The 27,547-nt window shown below is 34.7% G+C and overlaps 5 protein-coding genes across 8 annotated transcripts; 3 read left to right on the forward strand and 2 right to left on the reverse strand.

The window, feature by feature from the left end:
• The first annotated feature begins 1,189 nt into the window (after positions 1-1,189).
• On the forward strand, positions 1,190-2,652 carry LOC124838102 (uncharacterized). The gene is made up of 2 exons (XM_047313621.2): positions 1,190-1,390; positions 2,027-2,652. Exons 1-2 carry the CDS (start codon positions 1,252-1,254, stop codon positions 2,554-2,556), a joined length of 669 nt encoding a protein of 222 aa, XP_047169577.1. The 5' UTR covers positions 1,190-1,251; the 3' UTR covers positions 2,557-2,652.
• A 2,927-nt stretch (positions 2,653-5,579) lies between these two features.
• LOC148203447 (uncharacterized) lies at positions 5,580-7,609 on the reverse strand. Its single transcript, XM_088107605.1, has 2 exons — positions 6,586-7,609; positions 5,580-6,397 (listed from the first exon to the last, which is right to left on the reverse strand). The coding sequence occupies exons 1-2, from the start codon at positions 7,607-7,609 to the stop codon at positions 5,580-5,582; spliced, it is 1,842 nt and encodes a 613-aa protein (XP_087963731.1).
• A 7,169-nt stretch (positions 7,610-14,778) lies between these two features.
• Positions 14,779-15,183, reverse strand: LOC124838100 (uncharacterized). Its single transcript, XM_047313619.1, has one exon. It carries the CDS (start codon positions 15,181-15,183, stop codon positions 14,779-14,781), a length of 405 nt encoding a protein of 134 aa, XP_047169575.1.
• Positions 15,184-16,011: 828 nt separating this feature from the next.
• LOC124838101 (mitochondrial outer membrane protein porin 1-like) lies at positions 16,012-18,328 on the forward strand. 4 transcript variants are annotated; one of them, XR_015784505.1, is made up of 6 exons: positions 16,012-16,337; positions 16,424-16,510; positions 16,652-16,710; positions 16,822-17,051; positions 17,456-17,939; positions 18,034-18,328. XR_015784505.1 is itself a non-coding variant. In XM_088107898.1 (6 exons), exons 1-6 carry the CDS (start codon positions 16,289-16,291, stop codon positions 18,067-18,069), a joined length of 747 nt encoding a protein of 248 aa, XP_087964024.1. In that variant the 5' UTR covers positions 16,012-16,288; the 3' UTR covers positions 18,070-18,328. The 4 variants fall into 4 exon arrangements, 2 of the variants coding, with proteins under 2 accessions (XP_087964024.1, XP_047169576.1); XR_007028810.2 differs by having other exon boundaries at positions 17,456-17,836; XM_088107898.1 differs by having other exon boundaries at positions 17,456-17,741.
• Positions 18,329-20,105: 1,777 nt separating this feature from the next.
• Positions 20,106-22,374, forward strand: LOC124838098 (uncharacterized). Its single transcript, XM_047313616.2, has 3 exons — positions 20,106-20,553; positions 20,835-21,223; positions 21,663-22,374. The coding sequence occupies exons 1-3, from the start codon at positions 20,418-20,420 to the stop codon at positions 22,086-22,088; spliced, it is 951 nt and encodes a 316-aa protein (XP_047169572.1). The 5' UTR covers positions 20,106-20,417; the 3' UTR covers positions 22,089-22,374.
• Positions 22,375-27,547: the final 5,173 nt, after the last annotated feature.

A 27,547-nucleotide genomic window follows, 5' to 3' on the forward strand; every position in this document is an offset into this window, starting at 1 on the left:
TTTACCTCCTTTTAATCTAGATTAGATTTTATATTTTATACACCTTTATTTATATAAAAATAATAAAGGAGAATTAAAATAAACATGTAAGATACGTACATAACTTCAACATGTAATATATGTACATAACTTCAATGTATATTATAATATTATACAACATTAGTCGTGTCACTCTTATAAGATTTCAGTTTATATTACAATATATAATTTTTTCAAAAATTACAATGATGTTTTTCATTGACGTAGTACCATGCAAGTACAACTTCATTTTAGTGAATCAAAAAATATGTCAAATTAGTTGACTTTTTTGTAAAATGAAGTCGTGTTAAGTTGCTCTACTTTTATAATTTTTTAAAAAGTTATCTATTTCGGTAATTTATGTGAAAAATTGTACAATTCTTGTGTTTTTGTCGCTTTTTAAACATTAATAGTATTGATCATCGTTTACATTATAAGAACGAGAGGAGAAGAAGGTAATTTTATATTTTGTCATTCAAAAGCAATTTTAAGAAATAATAAATTATACTGTAGGACATACTATTTGTTTTATCATTACCAACATTTCTTATATTTCATTTTATCACCTATTTTTATATATATATATATATATATATATATATATATATATATATATATATATATATATATATAAACTTAAAATACAAATACAAAGAATTTAAATATGCAGTATAAATAATGTCTTAACTTGTATATTTTTAATGTAGGTATTTTTATTATGAGAGACATAGGAGAGATTCACCAGGTTAGGAATAAGTTTATATAAAAGATCAGAATAATTCAACATTAAAATGAACAAATCCATATAAAAAGTAAGATATTACTTTCCATTTAAGATTTTACGACAATAATTTTGTGAATCTTCTTATATATATTGTTTATCTTATTTGTATTCAACTTAAAACTTGTAACTTACCTTATATTCTTAAAAAAGAGGTTTATTGGAAATGTAAAATTGGATTGAACATTAAATATTATGAGTTATAATAAACGAAGCAAGGTATTGCTTTTGCATAGTGAGAATACCTACTTAGGTTACATTACAATGTTTTGCGGCAGAAGCATGGAATAAGAATGTTGAAGCATGCAAGCCAGCCATCCTATTTCGTAATATCAGGGAATTGCTAATAATCGTATAAGAACATTTACTTTCCTCTGGCTTTCCAACAAAATCGCTGTCACATCTTTGAGACACAAACATCATTGGAATTTGAAGATTTAAACTCATTCTCAATGGCCACTGAGACAAGTAGAAGCTCAAGACGGGTTGGAACAAATTCATCATCACAAGCACCAGAGGTTGAAGAAATCGTACCTAATTCAGGATGGACAGAAGATCATTCAGGCCATTTTCTTCTCGTAGATCTTCCCGGTATTTAAACAACTCAATCATTTTATATTGCCTCTATTTTCTAATTAGATACATACACTTACCAACCAAATTAACATATTTTTTTATATATTATACAAATTTTCATATAGACTAAAAAAATTAATTTAAAATATTTAAATAGGTGTAAATCTAAACCTTGTATATAAAGTGATTTTGTATGTTTGAATTTACATTTTATTTCGGATCTGGAGTTAAGAATTATTCTTTTTCATACTTTTTTTTAGTCTTTTTAACGTTATTCGGTGTTGGTCTTAACCTATAATTACTAATCGATCAACTATGGAAATGTTGACCGAGTGGTTGACTGTGGCAACATTCCTTTGGATTGAAATTTTTTTTCAACTTTTCTTTGTAAACGTTAAACGAAAGGTCAATTATAAAAAAAGTGAGCGAGCATCATACGACTCACATTTTAATATAGTATAAAAAATTTATATTATTTATTAAATGTGTACCGATCTTAATTTTACAAACTTGTTAAACTCAGTTTTATAAAATTGTGTTAACTTAAAGTCTATTATATAGAAAAAAATAATCACCGGAGAAATAAAAACCCTTAAGAATAATGGGGTGTTTGTTAAAATAATAACTGTTGTATTTTCGATGTTATTTCAGACTTCAAGAAGGAGGAGGTGAGTCTTCAAGTTGATAGCTCCGGTGGCCACATAATTGTGAAAGGCGAAAGGTATACAAATGAAGAGAAACGTGTTCACTTTGAGCTGAAATTTGCAGCGCCAGCAGATGGAGAGTTGGAGAACATATCTGGAAACTTTGATAGTGAAATCCTTTACGTGAACGTTCCCAAGCGAGCTTCACAAGAGCACAGAGAAAGTGGCATTGAGAAAGCTTCAAATGCCCATTTTGAAAGGGCTGAAGAAACTGAAACTGAGGAACACGATGCTGTTAACGACGATTATGTTGCTCACAGATATGACACTCCACACCACGAGGACGGCGAGAATGAAGAAAGAAGACATAACATAGATGATTCTCAGAACATAACAAGGAAGAGGGGGCAAAAACACATATCAAGATCTGCAGTGGAGGTTCTGATGAGAAACAAGGGAGTTGTTACAGCTGCTATTTTCGCTTTTTCCTTTGGTTTGTATGTTTCTCATAAGTTCCATTCATGGAATGAACCATAAGTCAAGTTCCTAAACCCTAATCTGTATGCACAAGAAAGAATATGTGTTATCACGTTGATATATTATATAATCAATAATGCGTGTATTTTATACTTTTTATAATTATATGTGTTGATTATATTTATTTAATATTTTTTATTTAAATTAATTTTGACAAAAATCTTATTTTAAAATAAAAGTATATTTAGTTATTATTTAAATTTAGGAAATCAAAATTAAGATATTATAAATATTTAATATTTTATCATATTTTGCTATAGATATAAAGTGCATGAATAAAATAAAATAAGAAACTCCTTTATATAAAATGTATCTCTTATATTTTTAATATATATTTTCAAAACTTTTAAAAATCTAAAAAACATTCAAGCTTAATTCAATCTAGGATGATTTTTTTTAGAATTTACATTTTTGAGAATGTACAGTATTCATTATTGATGGAGAACAATCCTACAACCAAAAATACAAAAGTATACAGCAAAAATAATACATTGCAAGAATCTATAAAGAGTAACAATAGTGATACCATAATTTCGAAAAAGAATACCAATATTTTTAACTTAAAAAATTTTCTATTATTGTCTGACTTAGAAACATATAAGTATTCAATTTTCTCTCATAATTTTAGCAATGTGTTATAATCAATATTTTTATATATTGTCAAATAAAATCATACACATAGTGTCCAAAGTCTTATTCTTTATTAAACATAAAATTCAACTTTTGTGTAGTAAAGATGGAAATATGCAAATTATTTACAAACAAGTCTTTCATCTTGTCTTTTCACAATGATAATTTATGTCATTTAAAATTATCTTTGTATTTGTCTTCATCATTCAAGCAAATAAATATAAATCCAAGAGCTTTGATGTCATTCTCATGGTGGAAGTATATTTAAAGTATTATTGATTTAACGTATTTTAAGGTTCGGTCAAGTGTTGTTCTATTTAAGGTTTTGTTTTTTTTTATTCTTTAAATTTAAAAATATTATTGTTTTGATGTTTGACTGATGGTAGACATTTTTTTATTTTTATGATTTAAATCTTCGGATCGTATTTATATAGGAATCTCAAGGGAATTTTCATATTTCTAACTGTCTCAATTGCGTTTATATATTTGTAAAATATCTTAATTGGATTTAAATATTTGTAAAATTGAACTCAATTTTATTTAAGTTATCACAAAGAGTCTTAAAATGTGTTGAGGTGAATATTTTATTAAAAAATATGATGTCAGTGATGACATTAAATTTAATAAATTAAAAAAAATAGAAAAATTATGGAATCAGATAAAAAAAAAGGATGGGGAGGGGGTTGGGGGATTTGAGAGTGGTGTGTTCTTTGAAACTGTCTTCTAGAAAAGCTGATTGTGTTTTGGAGAGTCTGAGTTTCTTCCTTGTTGATCCATTTTCGTCTTATTCGCTGTCACCCTCAAAAACTTTCTACTATTTATGCAAAAACACGACACTGCACTGTTGTTGGGGGATGAAACTGCAGCATCGTCGTCCGTTTCATGAGGAAACTGGAGAAGGAAGAACTAGTGTTGAAGGAAGAAGGTGGTGGAGCTGAAGGAGTGGATCTGAGGAAGCTCTTGTGTCGTGAGGCAGTGCCGCGGAAAACCCCGTTGAAGCATTGTTTGTGTGGCCTAAGCTCAAAGCCAACTCCATCTGAAAATGGAAAAAAGATTGTGTGGTTTGAGAAATTCCCAAGAGAGAATGAGTATCAGTAATTCTATGTATTACTACTACTGAGTATGATGAAGGTTTTTAAACGAAAGTGAGAGTGTGAAAAGGCACAAACCAGAGTGATGCAAGAATGAATCCTATGACATACAATGTTTTCTCTCAAGACATTTCTCTGTCAATAATCACTGTCCTGCCATATCATATTCATTTTTTCTTGTCACCTAAATACTACTTTTTTTTTACTATTTTCTACTTTATATGTCAGTTTTATAATCAACAACGTTAATGTATGACTCTTGCCTGTTTGTGTGAGTGTCTATGGAGTTGCACTCTTAATATGTGGAGGTAGTTTCAACAACGTTTGTCATGCCCTGATCCTTGTATTGTTTTTCCTTTCTGAATTTGGTTTGGTTCTTCTCTTCCAATTCTTAAGTCCAAAAACTGAGAAATAAGTGGTCAATGGAAATAAAATAACCAATCACACAGGTGGCTTCCAACAGTGACCACAACCTTCTGTGTACACTGAGAAATAAATTTTCATTAACAGAAAAACAACATCATGAACATTGTGTTGTTTAGTGGTATTCAAACGAAAGACACAGACAATGAATGGATTTGTTTGTTTGCAGGGAAATTGAAATGGAAACCCAGATCTCGATTTTGTGCTAGGAAGAACAGATAGATAGATAGATCTAGAGAACCAACCGAGAGTTTAAATTCAATTGGGATATTTTGTAAACATATATACGAGGGCTCACTTGAGATTGTCATAAAAATAAGAGAGAGAGTTTAAACCTATTGTTATTTCGGCTTTTTCACCAAAGTAGGCAAAAATGAGCAATTTATTACGGAACTAGGCAAAAATTGACCAAAAGTGAAGTCGTGGGGGGTAAAAACGACTTCAAAAGAAGAAGTCGTGCCCCCCTGCACGACTTCACACTGTTCATAGCTACAGTGTTGAAGTCGTGCACCCTAAAAACGACTTCTGGGGCTTGTAATCGATTACAATGAAATTGTAATCGATTACACAGTGTTGAAATGGAGACCCTGCAGATTTTGAAATGTGTAGACAGAAAACGTACTGGTAATCGATTACGGCATGTGAGTAATCGATTACCAGGTTGGTTTTGTAGGAAGAAGCACTCTGGTAATCGATTACAGGGTTTGTGTAATCGATTACCAGTGGGTTTTTGTTTGGTTTATGAAAATGATTTTGTATTTGACATATGTTATGTATTGGTTATGTTATAGGAAAAGAGTAAATAAATATATCTAGGAAATATTTATAGTAATATATGAGTAATGGATTTGATTACAATTTGGTAACATTAAGAAAAAACTATTGGCGAAAAGGACAATTTCCCCTATGATGACCTTCGTTGCGGCAGTAAGAGCATTTTTTTGGCTTATCTGGATTGGATTGATCCATTTCATTATGAAGCCTATTTGTAGATGGTCTTCCGGATGCCTTGCGTCGCATTTTAGGATCTGGTATGAAGTTTGGACCTGTATACAGAGACCAATAGTCTTCATTTTGGATTGGGTGAAATTGTACTTCGTATGCCTTGAAAATGTTGTGAAGACTGTATACTGGATCGATTACTTGGGTTAGGGGGATATGCGAAAATGCACAAACAGCAATGACATGATGACATGGGAGACGAGTAGCTTGGAAGTGTCCACAATCACACCACCATTCATTTAGACTGACCTTGTACGAAAGTGGAACTGGGCGGTAGTGGTGAGGTGTTGAAATTTCTTGAACATCAAATTCAGAATTTTCACGATTGTAGCGATGAACATGACAATATGCGGATTGTTGTTGATTTTTCCTAATGATGTCGGCGATCTGTTCAGGATATTGGTGTCCTGCTTGTATCATAGAGTTGGCCTTTAATCCGCGTTCAACAAACCATGATTGTGTCCTCTCAAATGTTGTTCTGATGAGAGCACATATTGGTAATGAACATGCTCCCTTTAAAATGGAGTTGGTGCACTCAGCAAGATTAGTCGTCATATGTCCATATCTTCTCCCTCCATCAAAAGTCTGAGACCACTTTTGTAATGGAATTTTATCTATCCATTGAACTTGTTGTGGGTATTGGTTTCTCAAAGCAGCAAGTTTTGCTGTGACAGTTGGTTGCTTCACCTCGTAAGCTGTAATAAGGTAATAAAAAAAATAAATTAAAGAATAATAATGTTAACAAAATTATAAAAGTATATAAGTGTTAGAGGAATTTTTGTATGAATACCTAAATTGATGAATTATTTTTTTAGGTCGTGATTTTTGAATTTGGTGTTGAAGTTGGATGCTAGATGACGTATGCAATAAACAGAGTTCAAACCATCTTGTTCCCAACCAACTTCATCTGATCTTAAGGCGGACAATATACCCTTTCCTCTGTCAATGATGATGCAAATATTTTGTTGATGACAAATATGTTCTCGAAGTAGTTGAAAGAACCATATCAAGGCCTCCTTTGTCTCACCTTCTACAATGGCAAAGGCCAGGGGAAAAATATTTCTATTGCCATCTTGACCTATGGCGGTTAGCAAAGTTCCATGATATTTACCCGTGAGAAATGTGCCATCAACTTGGAGAATGGGTTTACAGTACTTGAATCCTTCTATGCAAGGACCGAAAGACCAGAAAACTCTTTCCATAATATAGCAATTATCGTCGGTATCTCCATCAATATTCACAGGAGAACCAGTGCATTGAAAAATTGTACCTGGGTTTGCTTCCTTGACGGCATGCAACCACCTGGGCATGTGGTTATAAGAGTCCTCCCAGTCTCCAAACTCCATAGCAAGAGCCTTCTGTTTAGCGATCCAAGCTTTTCTGTACGACACAGAATATCCGAATCGACCCTTAATATCGGCAATCAAACTCTTGACAGGAATGGATGGGTTTGTCCGGATTGAATTGGATATGATCGTGGCAATGTGAGTACTATCAAGATTCGTATGATCTTGAGATAGTATTGTTGAGAAACACGAATGTTGTCCGTCTATATTTTTGATTTCCCAATATTTACGGACTTTGCTATAAGCTGCCCTAAGACGCCATTGACAACCGTTGTGATATTCCAGACAACGAATAACATAAATGTTGGGTTTGGACTCAACGACGGTGTATTTGTAACCGTTTGTTATGTGATAATGTTTGATTGCAAGAATAGTTTCCTCCTTTGACTGGAACTGCATACCTTGAATCAACTCTGGAATTACTTGTGCAGATGATTGTGCTATGTGGCCGTCGTCGTTGTTGTCATCTTCGATTATGTTGTCATCAACGTTGTCCAATATTAAAGGTTCTTCATCAATGAGCTGCGATGATGAAGATGATGGCAAGTTCCATGATGCCATTTTTTAGGAAATATTCGGAAGACTTTGGTTAGCAAGCTCTAGTGGAAGAGGTTTTGGGCGTGGAGAGTGAATGTGAAGATAGACTTCTTATATAGCGTATAATACATTCACAAGCATCAGTGTGTGTTATGATGTAAAATTCAAAGTAGTCAACAATATTTGCTGGACTGTGAATATAGCACTGGACACTGTCATCTAGACATAGAGTTTGATGTAATTAGAAGGTACCAATAGTATAACATCTATTCGTTTCCTGTAAAGTGATATGAATATAGGTATCCGTAAAGCAGTGTCACTTTGATAGCTTCCCTACACCGTCATTCATAAAATACTTTATAAATACATTAAATTATAAGAATAAAATAGTTTGTAAATTAATTAAATTATAAATACACATAATGGATGTTTTTAAAAAAGGGAATCTAAACATGTAATTATAAAATAGTTTGTAAATTAATTAAATTATAAAGACATAGATAGAATGCTTGCCTTCTTTATTTATAAACATGTAATTTGTTTACTTCTCTTAAAGTAATTAAAAAACAGTTTTATCATCATAAACTATTATCGTCATATTACCTTATTCAACTAAACTTTATATACAAACCAATTTTAATACATAATGCATTCAATAACTAATTTAACGTAACAGGTCAAAAATTATCTAAATCCACACACAAGAATGACTGGTAATCGATTACAGGTCTTTCGTAATAGATTACTAGTCCACCAGTGTTAGAAGTTGCAGGATTTTTTGAACTAGGCATAACAAGCCACACTGGTAATCGATTACATTCTGTCCGTAATCGATTACCACATTTCCATGATACGACTTCCAGGATTTTCCACACTGGGCCACACCAGACTGACTGGTAATCGATTACATGGTTTTCGTAATCGATTACCAGAGGGCTCGTGTAATCGATTACATCAAACCTGTAATCGATTACGCGACGAACCCTACTCTATATATTCAACTTTTTCTCTCTCCTCACGCACAACCACCCCTACCACTCCAGCTGCAGCGCCACCAAGGGTTCTTCCACCCTCTCCAACCTCCAAAAATCACCTAATCTTCCACCTTTTTCACTCTAAAACACCATAACTCCACTCCCCTTTCAATTCTCTTCACTTTGCACCGATTGGATTTTCAAATGGCGGAATCTTCGAAAAGGCAAAGAGTAAGGGGATCATCTTCTACAGGTGGGGGACGTCGCCGCCGTCAACCTTCACCGCCACAAAACTCTCCGCCACCCTCACCACCGCCGTCACCCACCGCTGAACACTACAATGTTCAGTTTTCAACTCCTGCACAAGCCCAAAGGTATTTATCACTATACAAAGACCGCCCAATCATTGAGCCAAAATATCTAGATGAGCAGTATTTTGAGAGCCATGATTTTGAATTTTTTCGGATGCTTCAAAATTTGGGATTGGATGAATTTTGCTGCGATTTTAGTGCATATAATCCTCATTTGGTGCGTCTATTTTATAGTAACCTAAAATTTGCTGAAAATGGCACAATGAAAAGTGAGGTCAACAATGTCCAAATTATTATCAAACCCAGCATTTTCGCTGCTATAGCCAATCTTCCCTCTGTTGGGTTGCCCTTTGAAGGGAAATTATGTGAGGATTGGGCAAATGATTTTAATATGAACGCAGCCAGACAATTATTTTGTTTGCCACACAATCGCCCCACCACTAGATTTCTAGCCGGGAATATGACAGCTGAGGCTAGAGTCTTACATTATACTATATGTCGTGTTTTGTTTCCTCGTGTTTCTAACTTTGCACAGGCAACCGAGGAAGATATTCTGATTATGTGGGTTATAATGACGGCAAAGCAGATCAACTGGACCCATCTAATCCGACATAGGATGAAGAAGGGTTTGAGGGACGGTGCTCCACTTCCATATCCAACATTGGTCACCCGCATCTTGGAACATTTTCAAGTTCCACTGGAGGATGAAATATCGGTGCCACCAACTAGGCATTGGATGATATCAGGAGCAGTCATACAATCATTTGGACTCATCCAGAATGCTGACAACAGATGGGTGCACAGAAATTCTCCTCCTCCACCTCAACGTCAGCGTGACCCACCTCCTGAACTATACATACCACCACCACCACCTCCTCGTAGTCGATTTGATGAAGTCATGACGGGGATAAACGATCTCCGAACATTTGTTGGCGACAGCTTCAATACACTTAATGAAACGATGAATGCAAGATTTGAACAATTGGAGCTGAATATGGGTGACCGGTTCGATACTATTGATGCTAGAGTTGAAAATGTGGAGCACGACATCCAGTATCTGCGTCGTCATTTTGGTCCACACGGTGGATCATCTTCCTAGATGCCTTTCAATTTCTACTGTCATTTTCTTTACATTTTAGGTTGTTCTTCTTTATGTAATGCACTTTTCATTCAATAAAATACTTTGTCTTTTCATATTATGATATTCTCTTATTTTTATTAAATCAAATGATATACTCTTCCTATACAAAACAATACATCACAATGTAATCAACAACGATGCGTGCTTACACAACTTCATATCAACACACTTAATAAACTTCAAAATATCCACCACAATTACAATACAAAATTTCATAAATCAACCAAAAACACACTGGTAATCGATTACCACGACCCTGTAATCGCTTACCAGTGTCAATCTTCCATAAAAAACAACCTGGTAATCGATTACACACCTGCCGTAATCGATTACCAGTGCATTTTTCCCATTCAAGTTGAAGTCGTGCTGGGTGACCACGATTTCAACACGTTGTAATCGATTACCAGCACACTGTAATCGATTACAGTCCTCTGAAGTCGTTTTTGGGGTGCACGACTTCAGCACTGTAGTAATCTACAGTGTGAAGTCGTGCAGGGGGGCACGACTTCTTCATTTGAAGTCGTTTGGGCCCCCACGACTTCCCCATTTACGTAAATTTGTTTGACTTTGCCTATTTTGGTAATATAGTAGGCGAATTTGCCCATTCTCGTGCAAAAACCTGTTATTTCACTTTCTTGTATTCATGTTTAATTTTAGTGGAAGTTAATTGATTAATTTGCTTCCGCAAATGCTTATTTCTTATCTTGAAAATGATATTTTTCTATTAAAAATGAAGGAAACTAATTTCGTGTTGTTTCCATTAGCATGAAAAGGACCATATATAACTATTACAAGAGAGATCCTAGGCTATAATCAAGGAAATAGATTAATGACAAGATTATGATAAGAGATCGTAGACTATACATTTGGAAACACGTTATTGTAATAATATTCTAAATATAAAACTGATATACGTGTATTCTTAAATATATATATATATATATATATATATATATATATATATATATATATATATATATATATATATATATATATATATATATATATATATATATATATATATATATATATATATATATATATATATATATATATATATATATATATATATATATATATATATATATGGTGTTTGGAAAATGAGAAATTCTAAAACTTTTATAACCCTATTAATATCATCTTTATAAAGAATTTCATTATATATATATATTTAAAGATGTGATAGAGAATAATATTGAAGAGTTTGTAATATTGAAAGACTTTTAATGTTAATATTCATGCTCGGAAAGCTCCTAAAATTGTGATGGTTGTTTAGAAATCTCCTACTATTGATTATGATAATGCAAAGTGGAACGGACTATTTATGGTAATCTTTTGCAGGCATTTTACAAGTAATAAGCAAAATATTTTTTTATCTTATCTTGGTATTCAAGCAAATTTGAAGGCTGAGATTCTTGTGTTATGTTTGTTATTGAGTTGATTGTTAGTAATTGAAACTCTTTACAGTTAGAAGCTTATTTCGAATCCTATTATGGTTCCTTAACAAGAGATGACAAATAAGCTCCTTAGTATTGTCTGAATTCGTTCTTTTGACAAAAAAAATTATCATATTGATTACGTATGATTAGGATAAAATTCAATTTTTTTCAATTAGGTAGATTATATATATATTCTTAATTTTTAGTTTTATATTTCTTTTTTTTAGTTACACACTTTTTCTCATTATCTTTTATTAGTTTGATTAGTTTGATATTTTAAAAAAAATTTAAATCTTTAAGATATTTTTCATCTTATTACACTTTTAATTATATATTTATTTTTCTTTGTGTGATTTCATTGAAGGATACATCAAATTATTTCTAAGACACATTTTATTACTTATACTTCTGATTAATTTTTTTATTTATTGTTTATTTTTATCATGTGAATACTTTTTTGATATTTTTAATATAATTATTTTTATTTTCGAATTCATTATTGTAATTCTATCACTATAGTATTAAAAGATTCCATTTGTTATAATATAATGATTTAAGAGTCTTGTTTATCACCATTCAAACGTATATTGATGTTCAAAAACGAAAGATATATGTTAATTTTCAATTATTATTATAGTTTAAACTTTATTCTTTGTGTTATTTTATTCAAATAATGTATTGTAATTTTTATTAGTATAAAAAAATATATTTCTTTAGAAATTAAAGTGTAATATCCCAAATTATATAGAATCATATAGTAAGTCCACATTTATATAAAAGAGAACAGTTAGAGTAGACTGTAAATAAAGTTTTAAGCTTACAGTCATCCCAAATTGAGTTCTAATCTAAAACTTAAACATAATAGAGTATTTCAAAAGATAAGGAATAACTGATAGAATACTAAAGAGACTAAGCAGCAACATCATCTTCCTCCAAAGCCTGCTCTAGAGGCACCTCATCCATCTCTGCTCACATCCAAGTGGATGATCATTGCAAAAGAAAGCATACCCAAGCAAACACAAACGCACAAGCAAGGGTGAGCTAGATATAAAAATCATGTTATAACAGTCATAGGCAACATGCAAGTAAAGACAGATATACTATACTATACAAACATGACTTGTGGCACTTAAACTTGACTCGTCCGGACTTAGAATGATTGCCAAGATATGGCGGGTTATGCACTCGTGGTGGCTTCTACTGCTTTGCAAAGACATTGCCAATGAGTTTCACCTTACCACACTCACGAGATTAGTCTGTTATCACTCACCTTGGGCCATACTGGAAGCACCCAAGACTAGGACCTCCTGCTACTCCTCACCACATGGATCAATCCTCTCTACTTAAGAATGAAAGACCATTAGAGCGTCAGTAAAACCCCCAAGACTGAGCTACCATGCAAATCATTCTAAACACACTGAAAGGGCACCACCATGTATCCCCCCTTGAGGATCATGGAATTACGTCCAATATTAATGCTTTCAACTTTAACACCAACACGATAATGCACACATAAGCCCTTAAAGCAACTGGAACAATTAATCAAAATAGCATACTGGAATAAATAGAAATGACGGCCAAACAGAAAACATCAACACATTATGAGCAAGACCGAACACCCTATAAATGGTGGAGACCGAACAATATCTCACTTCCCAATGGACAGGACTGAACGGTCCATAAAAGATAAGCTTGAAGAAGTGGCCGAACACTGTTTAGGACTGACCACGAAGAGAAACCGAACGCTAGGAGCTTTGGCCGAACGCTATGAGCTTTGGCCGAGCACTTAGAGCGTTGGCCGAACACTTAGAGCTTTGGCCAAGCACTTAGAGCTTTGGCTGAGCACTTAAAGCTTTGGTCGAACACTTATAGCCTTGGCCGAACACTTAGAGCCTTGGCCGAACACTTAGAGCCTTGGCCGAACACTTAGAGCCTTGGCCGAACACTTAGAGCCTTGACCGAACACTTAGAGCCTTGAGACCGAGTGCCAGTACAAAACCGAACACTCATTAAGAGACCGAACGATCATGAACTAGTAAGACTCAAAAGAGACCAACCTAGTTATGACCGAGAACAGCACAAAACCGAACGGTCAACTGCAGCGTTCTGCAGAATTCTGCAGAACTCTGCATAATTATGAGCATAATCCAACATGACCATTTCTAACAATTTTTACTAACTTCTAACACCCTTAATTCTTGTTTTATACTTAATTAAACTTATCTAAATGATTCTAAACATTCCTACTACCATTCTAAAGTGATTAAAACTCAAAATCAACTCTAAAACATCAATTTTCCCAACCTAGGGACCCAAAACCCAATCCCACGGCTTTGCATCTAGTTTGATCAATTTAGTGACTCAAACAAGTCACATTACAGTGGCTAAGACTGCCCCAACAGCCTAGTTGCGCTTTAGACCCCAAATGCCCAAAATCACTACCTCACTTACTCTTAAAGTGACCTAAATACCACAAAACTCCAAATTTCTATCCAACCAAAAATATACCAGATTTTAAACTTAAATCACTTCCAATTGGTCAATTATAGCAATTCAAACCCATCCAAATCAATTCCAAACAGCTCAACACAATTTCATGGATTTCACATATCAACACATACAATACAACATACTCAAAAGCAAAATACAACTCCAAACAGTACACCAATTCAGAATCCAATATACATACACTTCATGCAAGCAATTTAAAGAAGTATTCTAGCTCCCCTTACCTTAGAGTAACTTGACTGGATAGCTCGCAAGAACACACCAACAGTTCCTTCACCGCAAGAACTCAATAAAACCCTACAACCCATCAAAATGGTGATGGAAACAGCTCTTAGAGCTAGAATCGAGTGGAAAAAATGGAAAAGGAGAAAGCTTCAGGCACGTGCAACCAGCAAAATGTATGTCCTAGTTCAAGAACGAAGAAGAGGTTGCATGGAGGGACTTACCAGCTTAGAACCCGAAATGAATCGGTTAGTTTTGAAGCCCACTACGTTGCGGACGTTTTGGCGGTACCTGATTAGATATTAAACGATTCAGAGAAGAGATTTGGTAGAGAGAAGATAGAGTTGTGGTAGAGAGAAGGTAGAGAAAATCTAAAACTGAGTTTTAGAGAGAGACAGAATGCTTAAGCTAATGGACGAGGATGTTTTAAATGGGCTTTTTAAAGTCTGGTCCTATTAACTTAATAACCTTTTTGCTCTTTCAAACTCTATTTTTCAGGCCTTCACATTCTCCCGCACATAAAAAATTTTTGACCTCGAAAATTAGACTTACCGGAGAACAAGTGAGGATAAGATTCCCTCATGACTTCCTCTAACTCCTAGGTAGAGTCACTGGTCCTACTATCCCAGACGACTTTGACTAGACTGATGGTTTTTCCTCTAAGTTGCTTGTTTTGGCTCTCCACGATTTTGATAGGTTGCACCTCCACATACAGATCTTCCCTAACTTGAACATTCTCGGCTTCTAGTACATGAGACGGATCAGGTACATACTTACTAAGCTGTGAGACATGGAACACTGGATGAAGGTTTGCAAGCTGGGGTGGCATGGCTATCTCATAGGCAACTGATCCTATACTTCTCAGGATCTGATAAGAACCGAGGTACTTAGGAGACAACTTCCTAGCACGAATAGTTCTTCCCACACCAGTAGTAGAAGTTACTCGGAAGAAGACATAATCTAACAAATTAAATTTGAATAATTTGACTGTATTTAATTGCATTTGAAATTATTCATATCTCAGTAATATAATAAATTAAATGATCGGAATGAAATTTAAAATGTTAAATTTAGATTAGTTTTAATTGATTATGTTAGATCCAAACTCGACTTAGTAGTCTACCCTTATTATTATCCACTTGTTACACTAATTTTTTATTTGATTTTCATTTCACCATCTTGTTTCTTTTTTATCTATTAGTTAATTTAATTGTTTTGGTGTTTTGTATAGCTCTTTTTATTTGTGGTTGTGTTTGTGTGGTGGTATTTTCCATGTCACTTTTATTTTACTACAATATTTGTATTTGGTTGATTAAAAAAAACATTTTTTCTTTTTGTTTTCTTGATGAATGACTCGAACATGTAACTTATTTATTTCTTACTTCCGCTTTTACCGAAAGTAAATTGTATGTTCCTATTATATGAAAAATTTCAGGCAAAAGTTCTAACTGGAACAGTAGTCCAACGAAAATTCAAAAAGTTGCTCCTACGTTAATGATATGCGCTTCTCAAAAAATATTCGGATTGTGTACCTTAAATGTGATGAATTACAATGTTTGGAGAAAATTGAAATTTGAAAGGAAAATGACACTTGAACAACCATTTTTGACAACATTTAGACACGCGCACACGTGTCAAAATCTGAGTGGTCCATTTTCATTTAATTTTTCCAACTGGACCACTCAGATTTTGACACGTGTGCGCGTGTCTAAATGTTGTCAAAAATAGTTGTTCAAGTATCATTTTCCAATTTGAAAATGGGAGGGAGTTGTACCATTCTAAATGCGACGGAAGTTACGGAACTTGAATAATGATTTTGGGTTAAATAAATGTTTCCAAAAGTGTACCAAAACCCTAACAAGTGAAGTGAGCTTAAGATCGAAGCAATGATGATTTCTTACGTAATCAGATTCAATCCCCTTTCTCTCTGCAGTTGTAAACGATAGTTACAGTTTGATTGATGGAAATTTCGCTATGTGGTGTTCCAATGTTTGTCCTTTTTCACACGAGGAAACATCGCTTGATGCAGAAACCAAGCGTACTCTTCACCCCTTTCCTTCCCAATAAACAATGTCTATAATTGACTTGTATTCATTCTTCATGGCAAAATGAACCAGGGTCCGGGCTTATATTTTGATATTGGAAAGAAGGCCAGAGGTTTTACACAGTTCTTTTCTGCTAATTCTTTTACTTTTTGTTTTCATTTTAATCTTTCATTAATGTTCACTCTGCACTCATGTCAGATGTTCTTCATAAGGACTACTGTCAACAAACACCAATTCACTTTAACTACAGATTCTTCGGTTGGAATTTAGATCTATCCTGTGAAGGTAATATATATATCAGCTCAAACCCTCTTGGGTTTTCTTTAAAACCTCCTCAAAGATGTAATGTGAATATCTCAACCCTGAAAAAGCTATGGATTTTCATATCTGACTACACTGTCTTTCATTGTGTATGTGTTGGAGTAGAAGAACTTTTGCATGGACTAAAGGGCCTTTTTGCATGTAACATACCTGACTCTGGGAAGGTACAACTACATTTTACTGGTCTACATACCATAAATAATTTCATCTTCAATAACTGAGTCTTCATTTCATTGCATCTAACTACTTTTGGGGATCAAAATGATTTTTTGCAGTTGGAACTTCGACACTTGAGTAGATTCAGTGGGTTTAGTGCAAGCATTGGATTATTGGGAGACGAAGGAAAAGGATATAGCCCTGTAGCAAACCTCTCTGGTCTTATAGGAACAAGAATTCTCTCCCTGGGAGCTAATCTTGCCTATGACATATCAGCAACAAGGACAACTAACAGTCTCAATACTGGATTGAGCCTCAACAGTCCCTACCTTGTTGCTTCCGTGACCTTGTGAGTATCCTTCAACAGAGGCTAAATTTATCAGAAAGTCTACAGTAACATCAAATTTGTGATCGGTACTCTAGCTCAAGAATACATCTAAAACTGTGAAAGTTAAAGTGTAGGTTTGGTATTAACACCTTAAAATATTTCTTGTTTGGCAAAGCAAATGAAGAACACCACTTACCGTCTGTACTTTAGGCACATGTATGCACTACATTTATTTAGATGAGCACCATAAAATTGATATTCCAAAACAATAAAAGTGAAATATTTCCAACTTAAGATACCTCTGCAATGTGCAGGTCCTCAACTGAGTTAAGCAGGGTTAATGTTTTGTCCTCAGTGTTCTTATGTTTCTTTCTTCAGACCAAATGACTGTGCTTGCTGAAGTTTGGCGGGTGCTAATTATGCAGGCATGACTATTTCCAAACTTTGAAAGGTTGCTGCTATTTTGAAGTGAACCCCCTGAACAAGACTGCAATTGCAGCAGAGGTGAAGTATGACCTTGCAGATGATGAGATTACTGGTGTAACGATTGGTGCTCAGCATGCATTGTTTCCTTGGACATTGTTGAAGGCTCGACTCAGCAATAATGGCAGGGTAGGCGCTCTTATTCAACAGAAGTTCGGAAGGAAGTTTTCCATAACTGTGGCAGGAGAGGTCAATTTGAATGAGAAAGACAAAGAAAAGTGTCCCAAGGTTGGAGTCTACATGGCTATAAAATAGTTTTTCAAGAAGAAAAGCTCTTCATGTAGAAACAGGCAACGAGATATATCATAAGACTTCCAAAAGAGGTCGTAAACTGCATGCAAATTTTGTTTTGCCCCGTCCATTTTGTTCAACATTGGAGAAGTGTATCATATCCTTATTTAGTGTTTTATGAGTAATGTTTTTGAGGTCTGAAAAGAAGCCATACACAGTTTATTTAGATATCTATGTATCAGAGATTTGTACCAGTGAAAATTCAAATTGAATTCTGTTTCTCATGTAGGTAACTCTCGAACAAAATCCATTCTGCAAGAGTTAATTTCTCCCTTTGCTGGTCAAGATAAGATGAAGTGGTAGAAGCAACATATATTTCTATGCTTGATTTGGTTTTGGAGAACTAATTGTTCACAGAGAGAAGTAGGTACTTAGTAAACAATGATCATTTATATGTAAAGCATCCAAACCATACTATTCCGTACAGGGAAAATATGTCAACAATACTTAATGTAATAATCAGCCTGAAGAGCTGTGATGTGTTATTTGAAAGGTCAATTAATTTCCTGCTGCTCAAAATTGTATCTGCAATGATAATGAGAACTTGGTTCTGCATCATTCACATTTTAGAATGCTTCTATTCACAGTGATAGTGGCAAATGGATTGTCTAATTAAACAAGGCCACTGAACACATTATGCTATGAAAGACAACCTTATCATGCTCACATAGCTTTTACAAGAGCTAGGTGGAGTAGAAACTGCTGATTATAACCCAGAAAAGGTCCATTATGAAATGGGTAGCTATATAATCACTAACTGAACTTGGTCCAAGGGAAATGAAAGCAGCTGAAGACTTTGAGGAAGTACCAATTTCTTTCGAAGTGTAAAAATAGAGAGTGACAAGGACAATGTCAACGACATCTCTTGCATTTGTACGAAGTTGTACCAGGTACATATACCGATTCTAAAGGTATGTGTGGGTAATTGTACACAGACATACATCCTCCAATATGTAAAGACATAATAAAGGCTGCAAATTGTTTTCAAAGAACATGAAAGTGTTTTTAACAATTTTTTATAATAAACTATGTGTTTTATTGATTCTTATATTTGAAATACATCAATCACAAGTCACGTGGTAAAAAAATTATAAAAAAAAAAGTTGTTAAAGAAATATTTTTCCGTAAATAAATCATAAACATATTTATACTAATTGAATATTTGAACAATTTCATATAGATATGACACTTGTGAGCACTATAACTAACCTAATACACTTGTTGGATTAGAATTAGACACCAATAAGGTTTTGGCATCGTTATTGAAGACTTGTATCAATACATTCAGTAGTTAAATATGTTTAGATTTGCTTGTAAATCTATTAATATATCTAACAACCTTAAATTTTGTTTTTAGTTACTCTTCATTGCTCACCTTCTCGTGAATTGTTACTTGCATGCAAAACAAAAGACATGTGAAAGATTACTCTTTAATCCTAAAATAGAAAAGAAAATAAGAAAAAACAAAAACCGAACAAGAAAATAGAAACAAGGAAATCTAGAAACTATTCTAATATCCTAATATGAAAATTAAAATAAAATGAAGTGAAAAATGTGGAAAAAAAATTAAAACATACATGAAAATTAAAATAAAAAATAAAGCCTAGAAACTAATATCCTAATATTGTAAAATTGATAAAATAGGTTATCCATGTTAATCTATCATAGTCAATGAATTCGGAATCAAACATTTGGATATCCATAAAATATTGTAAAAACATGATAAATTGAAATTAGCAGTCCATAAATTAAAATATTATAAGTTTTACTATCATTACATATATAAAAATTTTGAATATTCAATAAAACGAAAATATTTAATAAAATTCAACTAAAAATGTTCAAAATTTTAAAGACTTGAGATTCAATTAAATTTTAAATAAAATAATTAAGCTCATTTAACATTTCAAGAACAACTTATTCATATATTACATAATTAGCTTAATAAATATATTTAAATAGTCAAAATATTTAAGAGGTTATAAACATTAAAAAATTACAAGGTGACTGTAAAAATTAAAATATTTAAGAATGAAAGAACAAAACAAAAATTTAAACCTTGCAAAATGAATATGAAAATTAATCATTTCACAGAAAGTAAAGCTAAATACTTTTAAAAGGATGTTAGGATCTCCCACATGGCGTTGCCCGTTGCACTGGCCCTAAACAGTAATTAGGCAATGTAAACGTGCGAAATGCACAGGATCAAGTAAAATGATTAAGGTTAATTGCACAAGGGCATCATCGTAAAGCACCATCGTCGTTATCCCTGTCTTGCTCCATGTGCCTCGTATAAACCCACGATTCCCTCCTCTGCCAGGAACCCCAACAGAACCAATCTCTCTCTCCTCTCTCTCTCTCTCTCTCTGCACCTTCCTACCTCCTTTCCCCTTCCACTCTCTTCCAATATCACTTTTTCTTGTTTTTCAATTCCCCATCTTTTGAGAGTCTCAGTGATGGGTGTATGCTGTCGCTGTTCCCACACCTCACACATCACCGCCATCATCATCACCAGCTTCTTCCGCCACAAGCCTTAGATTTTTACAGTTTTACTTCATCCACGTATTTCAACACCGTTGACCACACCCCATGGTCTTCCTCTGAGGATCCAAAATGGTGGGTGGGACTGTCTTTTCCGCTGCTTCAAGTTTAACCACTTTGCTTCCCAACCAATCACCTCCTTCCGCCTCTCAGCCTCTCGATTCCATTTTCCACTCTTCTTCTTCTGCTTCTTCTTCCCCTTTTCTCGGTACCTTCCTTTTCTCTCTTCTCAATTACAATAAAGGCTTGTAACACAGGCAGCCCTAGCTTATACATTAATTTAGGCGATAAAAATAAACTCTTTTACAATCTGAACAAAAATTCATGAATAAAAACTACAACTTGCACTTGCCCAAGTTGTGATTGGGTTAACCAAGCATCCTACAATAATTTACAAACATGGGTGGATGGAATAGGACTCTTAGTAGTCTAAATTGTCACTTTTTATACGTGGGTAATGGTCTTTTTGTGGTGGTGTTGTTTGTTCAGGTTCAAGATCTATAGTGAGCTTTGGAGGTGTTCAAGGGGGGAAAGGGTGCAACGAGTCGTTCTTCCTGCCTTACGATGATAATGGGGATGAGGACACGGACGAGTACTTTCATCAGCCTGAGAAAAAACGCAGGCTGTCCGTTGACCAAGTGCAGTTTCTTGAGAAGAGCTTTGATGAGGAGAATAAGCTCGAACCCGAGAGGAAGATTCGGCTAGCTAAAGAACTCGGGTTGCAGCCGCGGCAGGTGGCGATTTGGTTTCAGAACCGCCGGGCGCGGTGGAAGACGAAGCAGATGGAGAAGGATTATGATTCCCTGCACGCATGCTATAATGATCTCAAGGCCAGCTATGATGATCTTCTCAGGGAAAAGGATAAGCTCCAAGCTGAGGTGAGTTCAGTTGATGCCACTTGCTGAATTCTAGAATGCCAAAGTCGATGTATAATTTAGCTCTTGAAAGTAGTAACGTAATTGAAGTTGATTCCACTTGTTGAATTACAGAATGGCAAGCTTTTGGTTAGCATACAATTTTGCTCTTGAAAGTAGTAACTTGTGTTAAATTGTTGATTTGATAAAGTGTGTCTTCCCGTTGGCAATCTGTTAGTAAGTTTGCTCGGAAATTGTTTAAACCAGCATTACAGTGTCTTGGTTAGAATCTCATAGCTGGGTCATTGACTCATTGTCTCAAATGCAGAGATTTACCATATCAAGTTGTCAATTTATAAATAATTGTGTCCGTCTAAAAGGATTCATTTACCACTTTGGATGTTAACTTACGCACCATTTTATGATTCATGAAAATGTTTGTGATTGTGGTCTTTCAAAATAGGTAGCAAAGCTCAGTGAGAAGGTGCTCGAAAGAGAAAAACTGGAGGAGGGGAACTTTTACAGGGCTGAAACCAAGGGATTTCAGGAGCCGCTGCAGAAGTCTATGATTGATTCAGCTTCAGAGGGTGCAGGGTCCAAAGTTGACATTAGTTCAGCAAAGAGTGACATGTTTGATTCATCAGAAAGCCCACGTTACACTGATGGAGTACACTCTACTCTCCTTGAGACCGGTGACTCTTCTTATGTGTTTGAAGCTGATCAGTCTGATGTGTCACAGGATGAAGGAGATAACCTGAGCAATACCCTTTTGCCTCATTACATGTTTCCCAAACTTGAAGATGTTGGTTACACGGACCAGCCTCATAATTCATGTCATTTTGGATTTCCCGAGGAAGAAGATCAAGCCATCTGGTCTTGGTCTTACTGAATTTTCTGTTGTAGTAATACACAACATGCATCTACCGTGGACTCTCACAGGTTCTTCTGTCAATAAATGAGATAATGTGGTAGACATGGGGGAGTGAGTGAATAATAAGCCAAAGAAAAATGGCAGTCTGCTGGTCCACAACCGTGGTTTCTTGCCAGTTCTTTTTTACTTTGCAATGTAACTTTTGGATCAAATGTAATTAATTGAATAATGTCTTCTTGTTGAGGATGTATCTCTGAGTTTCATTTGAGGGATGAATAATAATTAACAGAGTTTATGTTTTCCATTTGAGGCCAGATATGATGATTCTATTCTGTTGTTGTTGTTGACATTTAATTGGTGGAGGACCTCCTGCACTTGGTTGATTCCTCAGTTCACTTGGATGATGGGTCCATGTTGTTTGAAATTTGAATAGGTGGCAAAACCTTGCACGAGGAGGTTGACTAAACTCTTTGAAGGATCACTTTCTTAAGTTTGAGGGTATTTTTGTGAGCAGACTATGCTCATTCTTTCTCCTCTTAGGGTCACTTTCACTGAATTGGCAACAATCATAGTAGTGGCTTCCAACAAATTAAGGAGAACCACCGACTTTTTAGAAAAAGTTTTGCAAGTGGTTCTAGATATCAACTTCATTTTTACCACACAAACATAGACATGTATGTCTAAAATTTACAGTTACATGTATGTGATTTGTGGTGGAGAGAGGAGAATGATATTTTTGAGTGTGGGGATCCACCACTTTGTTGTTTCCTTTGGAAGTAATCAAGAAATGAATGCTTTTTTTCACAAGTGATTTCAAAGACCTATGCAAGAGAGAGATAATAACTTGTCGTCATATACACCATAGAAATTACATACAAGACTTCATAACAAAACAAAAATAATGTTTTACACATAACTTATATTTAGTAAGCATAGAATAGGAATGTGTATAATCGAGTGCAAAAAAAGTAAACAAAATAGTTCGTTTTAGATTAAAATGTAAATTACATTTTTGCCTTTTCCTATGTTTTTAGTAAATTAGGCCTGATACTCCTCCATTGTTTGACGTACAGAAAATTCCTTAATTGGTTACTCGTATAACGCTAACATTGTTAACTATTAATAAAAAAGAATAATAATAGTTTGACACTCGTAAAAACGAAAATACTTGAGTTTAAATATCAAAATAAAAATACTACTTTTATACTTCATGATTATGAAAATTTTTTCATCTTCATCCCATAGGAACAAATATATCCATATTCATATTTTTATCCGTCTATTTACTACTACAAATATTAATTAAATATTATCACATATTCAAACTTTAAAGAATATACATTTTATCCTTTATCTAATATCAATAAAATGAAAATATTATAATTATATAAATGTCAAATAAGATTATTTAAAAGATTATACATTTTATTTTCAGTGTTCTTATTACGATGACAAAAAAATACGTGTCCACAAATACATGCGGATAAAATTCGCGACGGATATTTGTAGATACTTACTATTTGCGGGTTACGGATAAAAGGTATTTAAATACTTTCTTATAAATGGGTTGGGTGCGGATATTGTACTATCCAACTCACAAATACTCGTTATCCACAAAAAATAAAAATAAAAATTTAATTTTTATTTTATTAAATTTAATTTAAAATAAAATTAATTTATATTTTTATTAGATTAAACTTAATTAAAATTAGATTTATATTAGTATTTTATTTTATTTATATTAAATTTTATATATTATTTTGTATTTTTATTTAAATTTTTATTTTAAATATATATAAAATTTCTTTTTAATATTTGGGGTACCCGCAAGTTTTAAAATAATCGCAGGTTTTTTGAAACGGAAACCCGTGTGGGTAGCATATGGTTTGCGAGTGGAGTTTTTATTTTGAGGATCGAATTGTTGTAGCATTATTCGTACCCGACCTGTTGTCATCCCTAGTTCTCACTCTAATGTTTATTATTTAAAAAAGTGAGCTTATTTGTTTCTTTACGTAGTTCATTAAATTCATCATTGATCTAATTTGATTCAAGTTTAAATTTAAAATTACTTACATGGTTACTAGAAGGCTTGAAACCAACAATGAAACATAAGTTTGTCTCTCTATTACTCTTATTTTATGTTTTTCAATTTGAAGTAATTTCTTTTAAAGAAATGTAAGTTTTTATTTTTCTCAAGATATTGTATGATTGACGAAATTCTTTAATCATCAACGATATTGTACTGACGAGAATAAATTTGTCGGTCAAACAACATTTATTGGCAGATTTTATTGACAAGATAAATCTGACGATAAATTAAAATTTGAATTACCAACAAAAAGTATTTTTTTATCAATTCTGTTAGTAAAATTTGCCAATAAAATGTTCATCACTAAATTTTATTAACAAAACATGAAATTCATTAGTAATTATCGACGACTAAAAATCCAACAAAAAAATTATCGATAGATATCTTTTAATAAATATCACGATCTAGTTCATCTTCTTCCTCTTCTCTTCTTTTTCTTCCTTTTATTTTTCCATTTTTCTTCTTCTTCCAATTTCTCCTCCCCTCCTCCTCATACTCCTTTTCCTCATTCTCTCACTTTTCCTTTTTCTCCGTTGCCACCACTACCCCCACCTTTACGTTATTTTGTCATCGTCTCTGCACCACTGCAATCATCGCCATATTTTCATCGCCACCGTTGCATCACCTTCGACTCCTCTCCCTAATGAATTTAAGCATTATGAATGGATTTTAACTGTCACTTATACTATTTTTTCTTATAGTGATTTATCTCTTCAACTTGTTTTATATTAAACAAAATATACAATCAAGTTTAATATAATCACACACACTACATTCAAAATATGTATAAAATCATGTTGACCTTTATTGTGATGTGGTGTAGCTCTTCTTTGGTTAAAGATACTTGTTCATCTTGTTGTTTCTAAACATCCTTGGTAGCTTTTCTGTTAAAATATTTATACCCATGTGATATGCATCATGTGATTCTTTCTCTTCTTCTTTACAATCAACTTTCATTCTTCTATGTTACTATGGGCTCATTGTTGAACTAACGGTAAAGGTGCAGGAGAGCCTCTACGTTACTTTGGGCTCATACACTACCGATCGGTTAGGATGACATACGACCTAAGGAACCGAACACTGAACATGCAGGAAAGAGCCTCTCAGTCGTTCGGTCCTGACAACCGTTGAGCAGAGTTAATGCACAAATAAATGTGATAACGACTATTGTTAAACAGTTAAGATTTGCATTAATGACCATTAAGAGGTAAATTAATTGGTCAGATTCCGTTAACTTCTATAAATAAGGGTTTAGGTTCGAGGTAAACTCACGTTTTACTCACTACTAAATTATAAAAGACCTATAGAGAAAATTTCTAACTTGAGCATCAGAGTGTCTTCTACAGGTTGCCCCTCATTCAGTGTTCGGTTGACTGGAGCTAGGAGAAGCAGGACGCTCGGTAGCAACAGAAGGACGTTCGACGGAGATCCTCGTCCCATTTCTGCAGAAACATTTTGGCGCCCGCCGTGGGGCCGATGATTTTTTAAGACACCCTAGCAAGACCATAAGGATGGCTCAAGACCCAATGACGTTTATGCAGGAGATGCAGAGGAGGACGGAAGCCATGGAGGCTGAAATTGAAACTCTAAGGGTCAAGCAGGATGCAGCATGTAGGGACCGTGACGCGGGGCAGAAAGCCCCGCCCAGTCAAAGGTCGGCTGCACCCACTCGGACACCCATAGTTGAATTCCCAGACTCTGATCAGGAAGGCACTGATCAGGGGGAAAACAGTTCCTAGAGGAGTCCTACCCGTCCGGTTCATGCCACTCGGGCTAAGGCAATTCATCCCTTTACAACTGTAGTCATGGAAGAGCAAATGCCAGAAAGGGCGCTCCAAGTTCTGGAAAGGTATGATGGATCGGGGGACCCGGAGGAGCACCTGAGGTCATTTGTTGACGCCATGACAATCTATTCACCTAGTGAAAGGATTTGCTGCAAGGTTTTTTCCCTATCGGTTAAAGGAGAAGCTTTGGAATGATTTCATTCTCTTCATCCCAGGACCATTGATAGTTTGTGACTTTGAGACGCCTGTTTGAACGGCAATTCGCTTCCAGTAAGATGCAAGACCTTATCTACATGGAGCTTACTAAAATCAAACAGGAAAAAGATGAAGACCTAAGGAACTTCATGGACCGGTTACACCGGACCGCAGGACAGGTGAAGGGTGTTGGCAAGAAGTTCATCATCAGCACCCTATCAACAGCCTTAAGCCCGTGCTTCTTTGCGGATAGCCTATTTGTTAGGCAACATTTAACCATGGGAGAGGTGCCAAAGAGGGCCGCTGAATTCATTCGAATTAGGGAGATGCGGGCTGTCCAAAAAAGGCAGCACGAAGAGAATGATTCACCCTCGAAATGCTGGGAGCGAAAGAAGGGCAACCGAGCGTGCACACAGGACCGAACGACATAGTCACGGCAAGAATAAAGATAAGTTTTCTACTTGCTTATTTTCATTTTTAAAAAGTGTGATGTAATTTGAAAATCTGATATTAGTATCAAATGATTTCCATCGAAATTTTGAGCAAGTTATGTTAACCGTTCGACCAAAGGAAAAAGTTCTAAAAAGAACTTTAATCAATCGTCCGGCTCAAAGAAAGGGTTCTAAAAAGAACTAAGTTCTAAAGAGAACTCTTATCAACCGCTCACATTGGCATCCTTGATCTTAAGGTAGGCTCCAAGTAAACTCCTAAGATCTAAACCGAACGGTGAAGAACGCTTTTCGTGAACTCTCTCACCTTGATCTTAGGACACGCTCCAAGTGAACTCCTAAGATCTAAACCGAACGGTGAGGAACGTTCTTCGTGAACTCTCACCTTGATTTTAGGGCACACTCCAAGTGAACTCGTAAGATCTAAACCGAATGGTAAGGAACGCTCTTCGTGAACTCTCACCTTGATCTTAGGGTACGCTCCAAGTGAACTCCTAAGATCTAAACCGAATGGTGAGGAACGCTCTTCGTGCTCACCTTGATCTTAGGGCACGCTCCAAGTGAACTCCTAAGATCTAAACCGAATGGTGAGGAATGCTCTTTGTGAACTCTAACATTGATCTTAGGACATGCTCCAAGTGAACTCCTAAGATCTAAAGCGAACGGTGAGGAACGCTCTTCATGAACTCTCCCCTTGATCTTAGGGCACGCACCAAGTGAACTCCTAAGATCTAAACCGAACGGTGAGGAATGCTCTTCGTAAACTCTCACCTTGATCTTAAGGCATGCTCCAAGTGAACTCCTAAGATCTAAATCAAACGATGAACACTCTTCGTGAACTCTCACATTGATCTTAGGGCACGCTTCAAGTGAACTCCTAAGATCTAAACCGAACGGAGAGGAACACTCTTCGTGAACTCTCACCTTGATCTTAGGGAACGCTCCAAGTAAACTCCTTAG

Source organism: Vigna umbellata, chromosome 2, assembly GCF_029865625.1.
Source record: "Vigna umbellata cultivar VRB3 chromosome 2, Vumbellata_1.0, whole genome shotgun sequence".
Lineage (NCBI taxonomy): Eukaryota > Viridiplantae > Streptophyta > Magnoliopsida > Fabales > Fabaceae > Vigna > Vigna umbellata.

Excerpts from the sequence above, each read along its gene's own strand:
- LOC124838101 (XM_088107898.1), top strand. The coding sequence starts at position 16,289 with ATGAACCAGGGTCCGGGCTTATATTTTGATATTGGAAAGAAGGCCAGA. Across the intron at positions 16,511-16,651 it reads TTTAGATCTATCCTGTGAAG|AAGAACTTTTGCATGGACTA; the intron begins GTAATATATATA and ends GTGTTGGAGTAG. Across the intron at positions 17,742-18,033 it reads ACAAAGAAAAGTGTCCCAAG|GTAACTCTCGAACAAAATCC; the intron begins GTTGGAGTCTAC and ends TTTCTCATGTAG.
- LOC124838102 (XM_047313621.2), top strand. The coding sequence starts at position 1,252 with ATGGCCACTGAGACAAGTAGAAGCTCAAGACGGGTTGGAACAAATTCA. Across the intron at positions 1,391-2,026 it reads TCTTCTCGTAGATCTTCCCG|ACTTCAAGAAGGAGGAGGTG; the intron begins GTATTTAAACAA and ends ATGTTATTTCAG.
- LOC148203447 (XM_088107605.1), bottom strand. The coding sequence starts at position 7,609 with ATGGCATCATGGAACTTGCCATCATCTTCATCATCGCAGCTCATTGAT. Across the intron at positions 6,398-6,585 it reads AGTTGGTTGGGAACAAGATG|CTTACGAGGTGAAGCAACCA; the intron begins GTTTGAACTCTG and ends ACCTTATTACAG.
- LOC124838100 (XM_047313619.1), bottom strand. The coding sequence starts at position 15,183 with ATGCAATTAAATACAGTCAAATTATTCAAATTTAATTTGTTAGATTAT.
- LOC124838098 (XM_047313616.2), top strand. The coding sequence starts at position 20,418 with ATGGTGGGTGGGACTGTCTTTTCCGCTGCTTCAAGTTTAACCACTTTG. Across the intron at positions 20,554-20,834 it reads TTCTTCTTCCCCTTTTCTCG|GTTCAAGATCTATAGTGAGC; the intron begins GTACCTTCCTTT and ends TTGTTTGTTCAG. Across the intron at positions 21,224-21,662 it reads AGGATAAGCTCCAAGCTGAG|GTAGCAAAGCTCAGTGAGAA; the intron begins GTGAGTTCAGTT and ends CTTTCAAAATAG.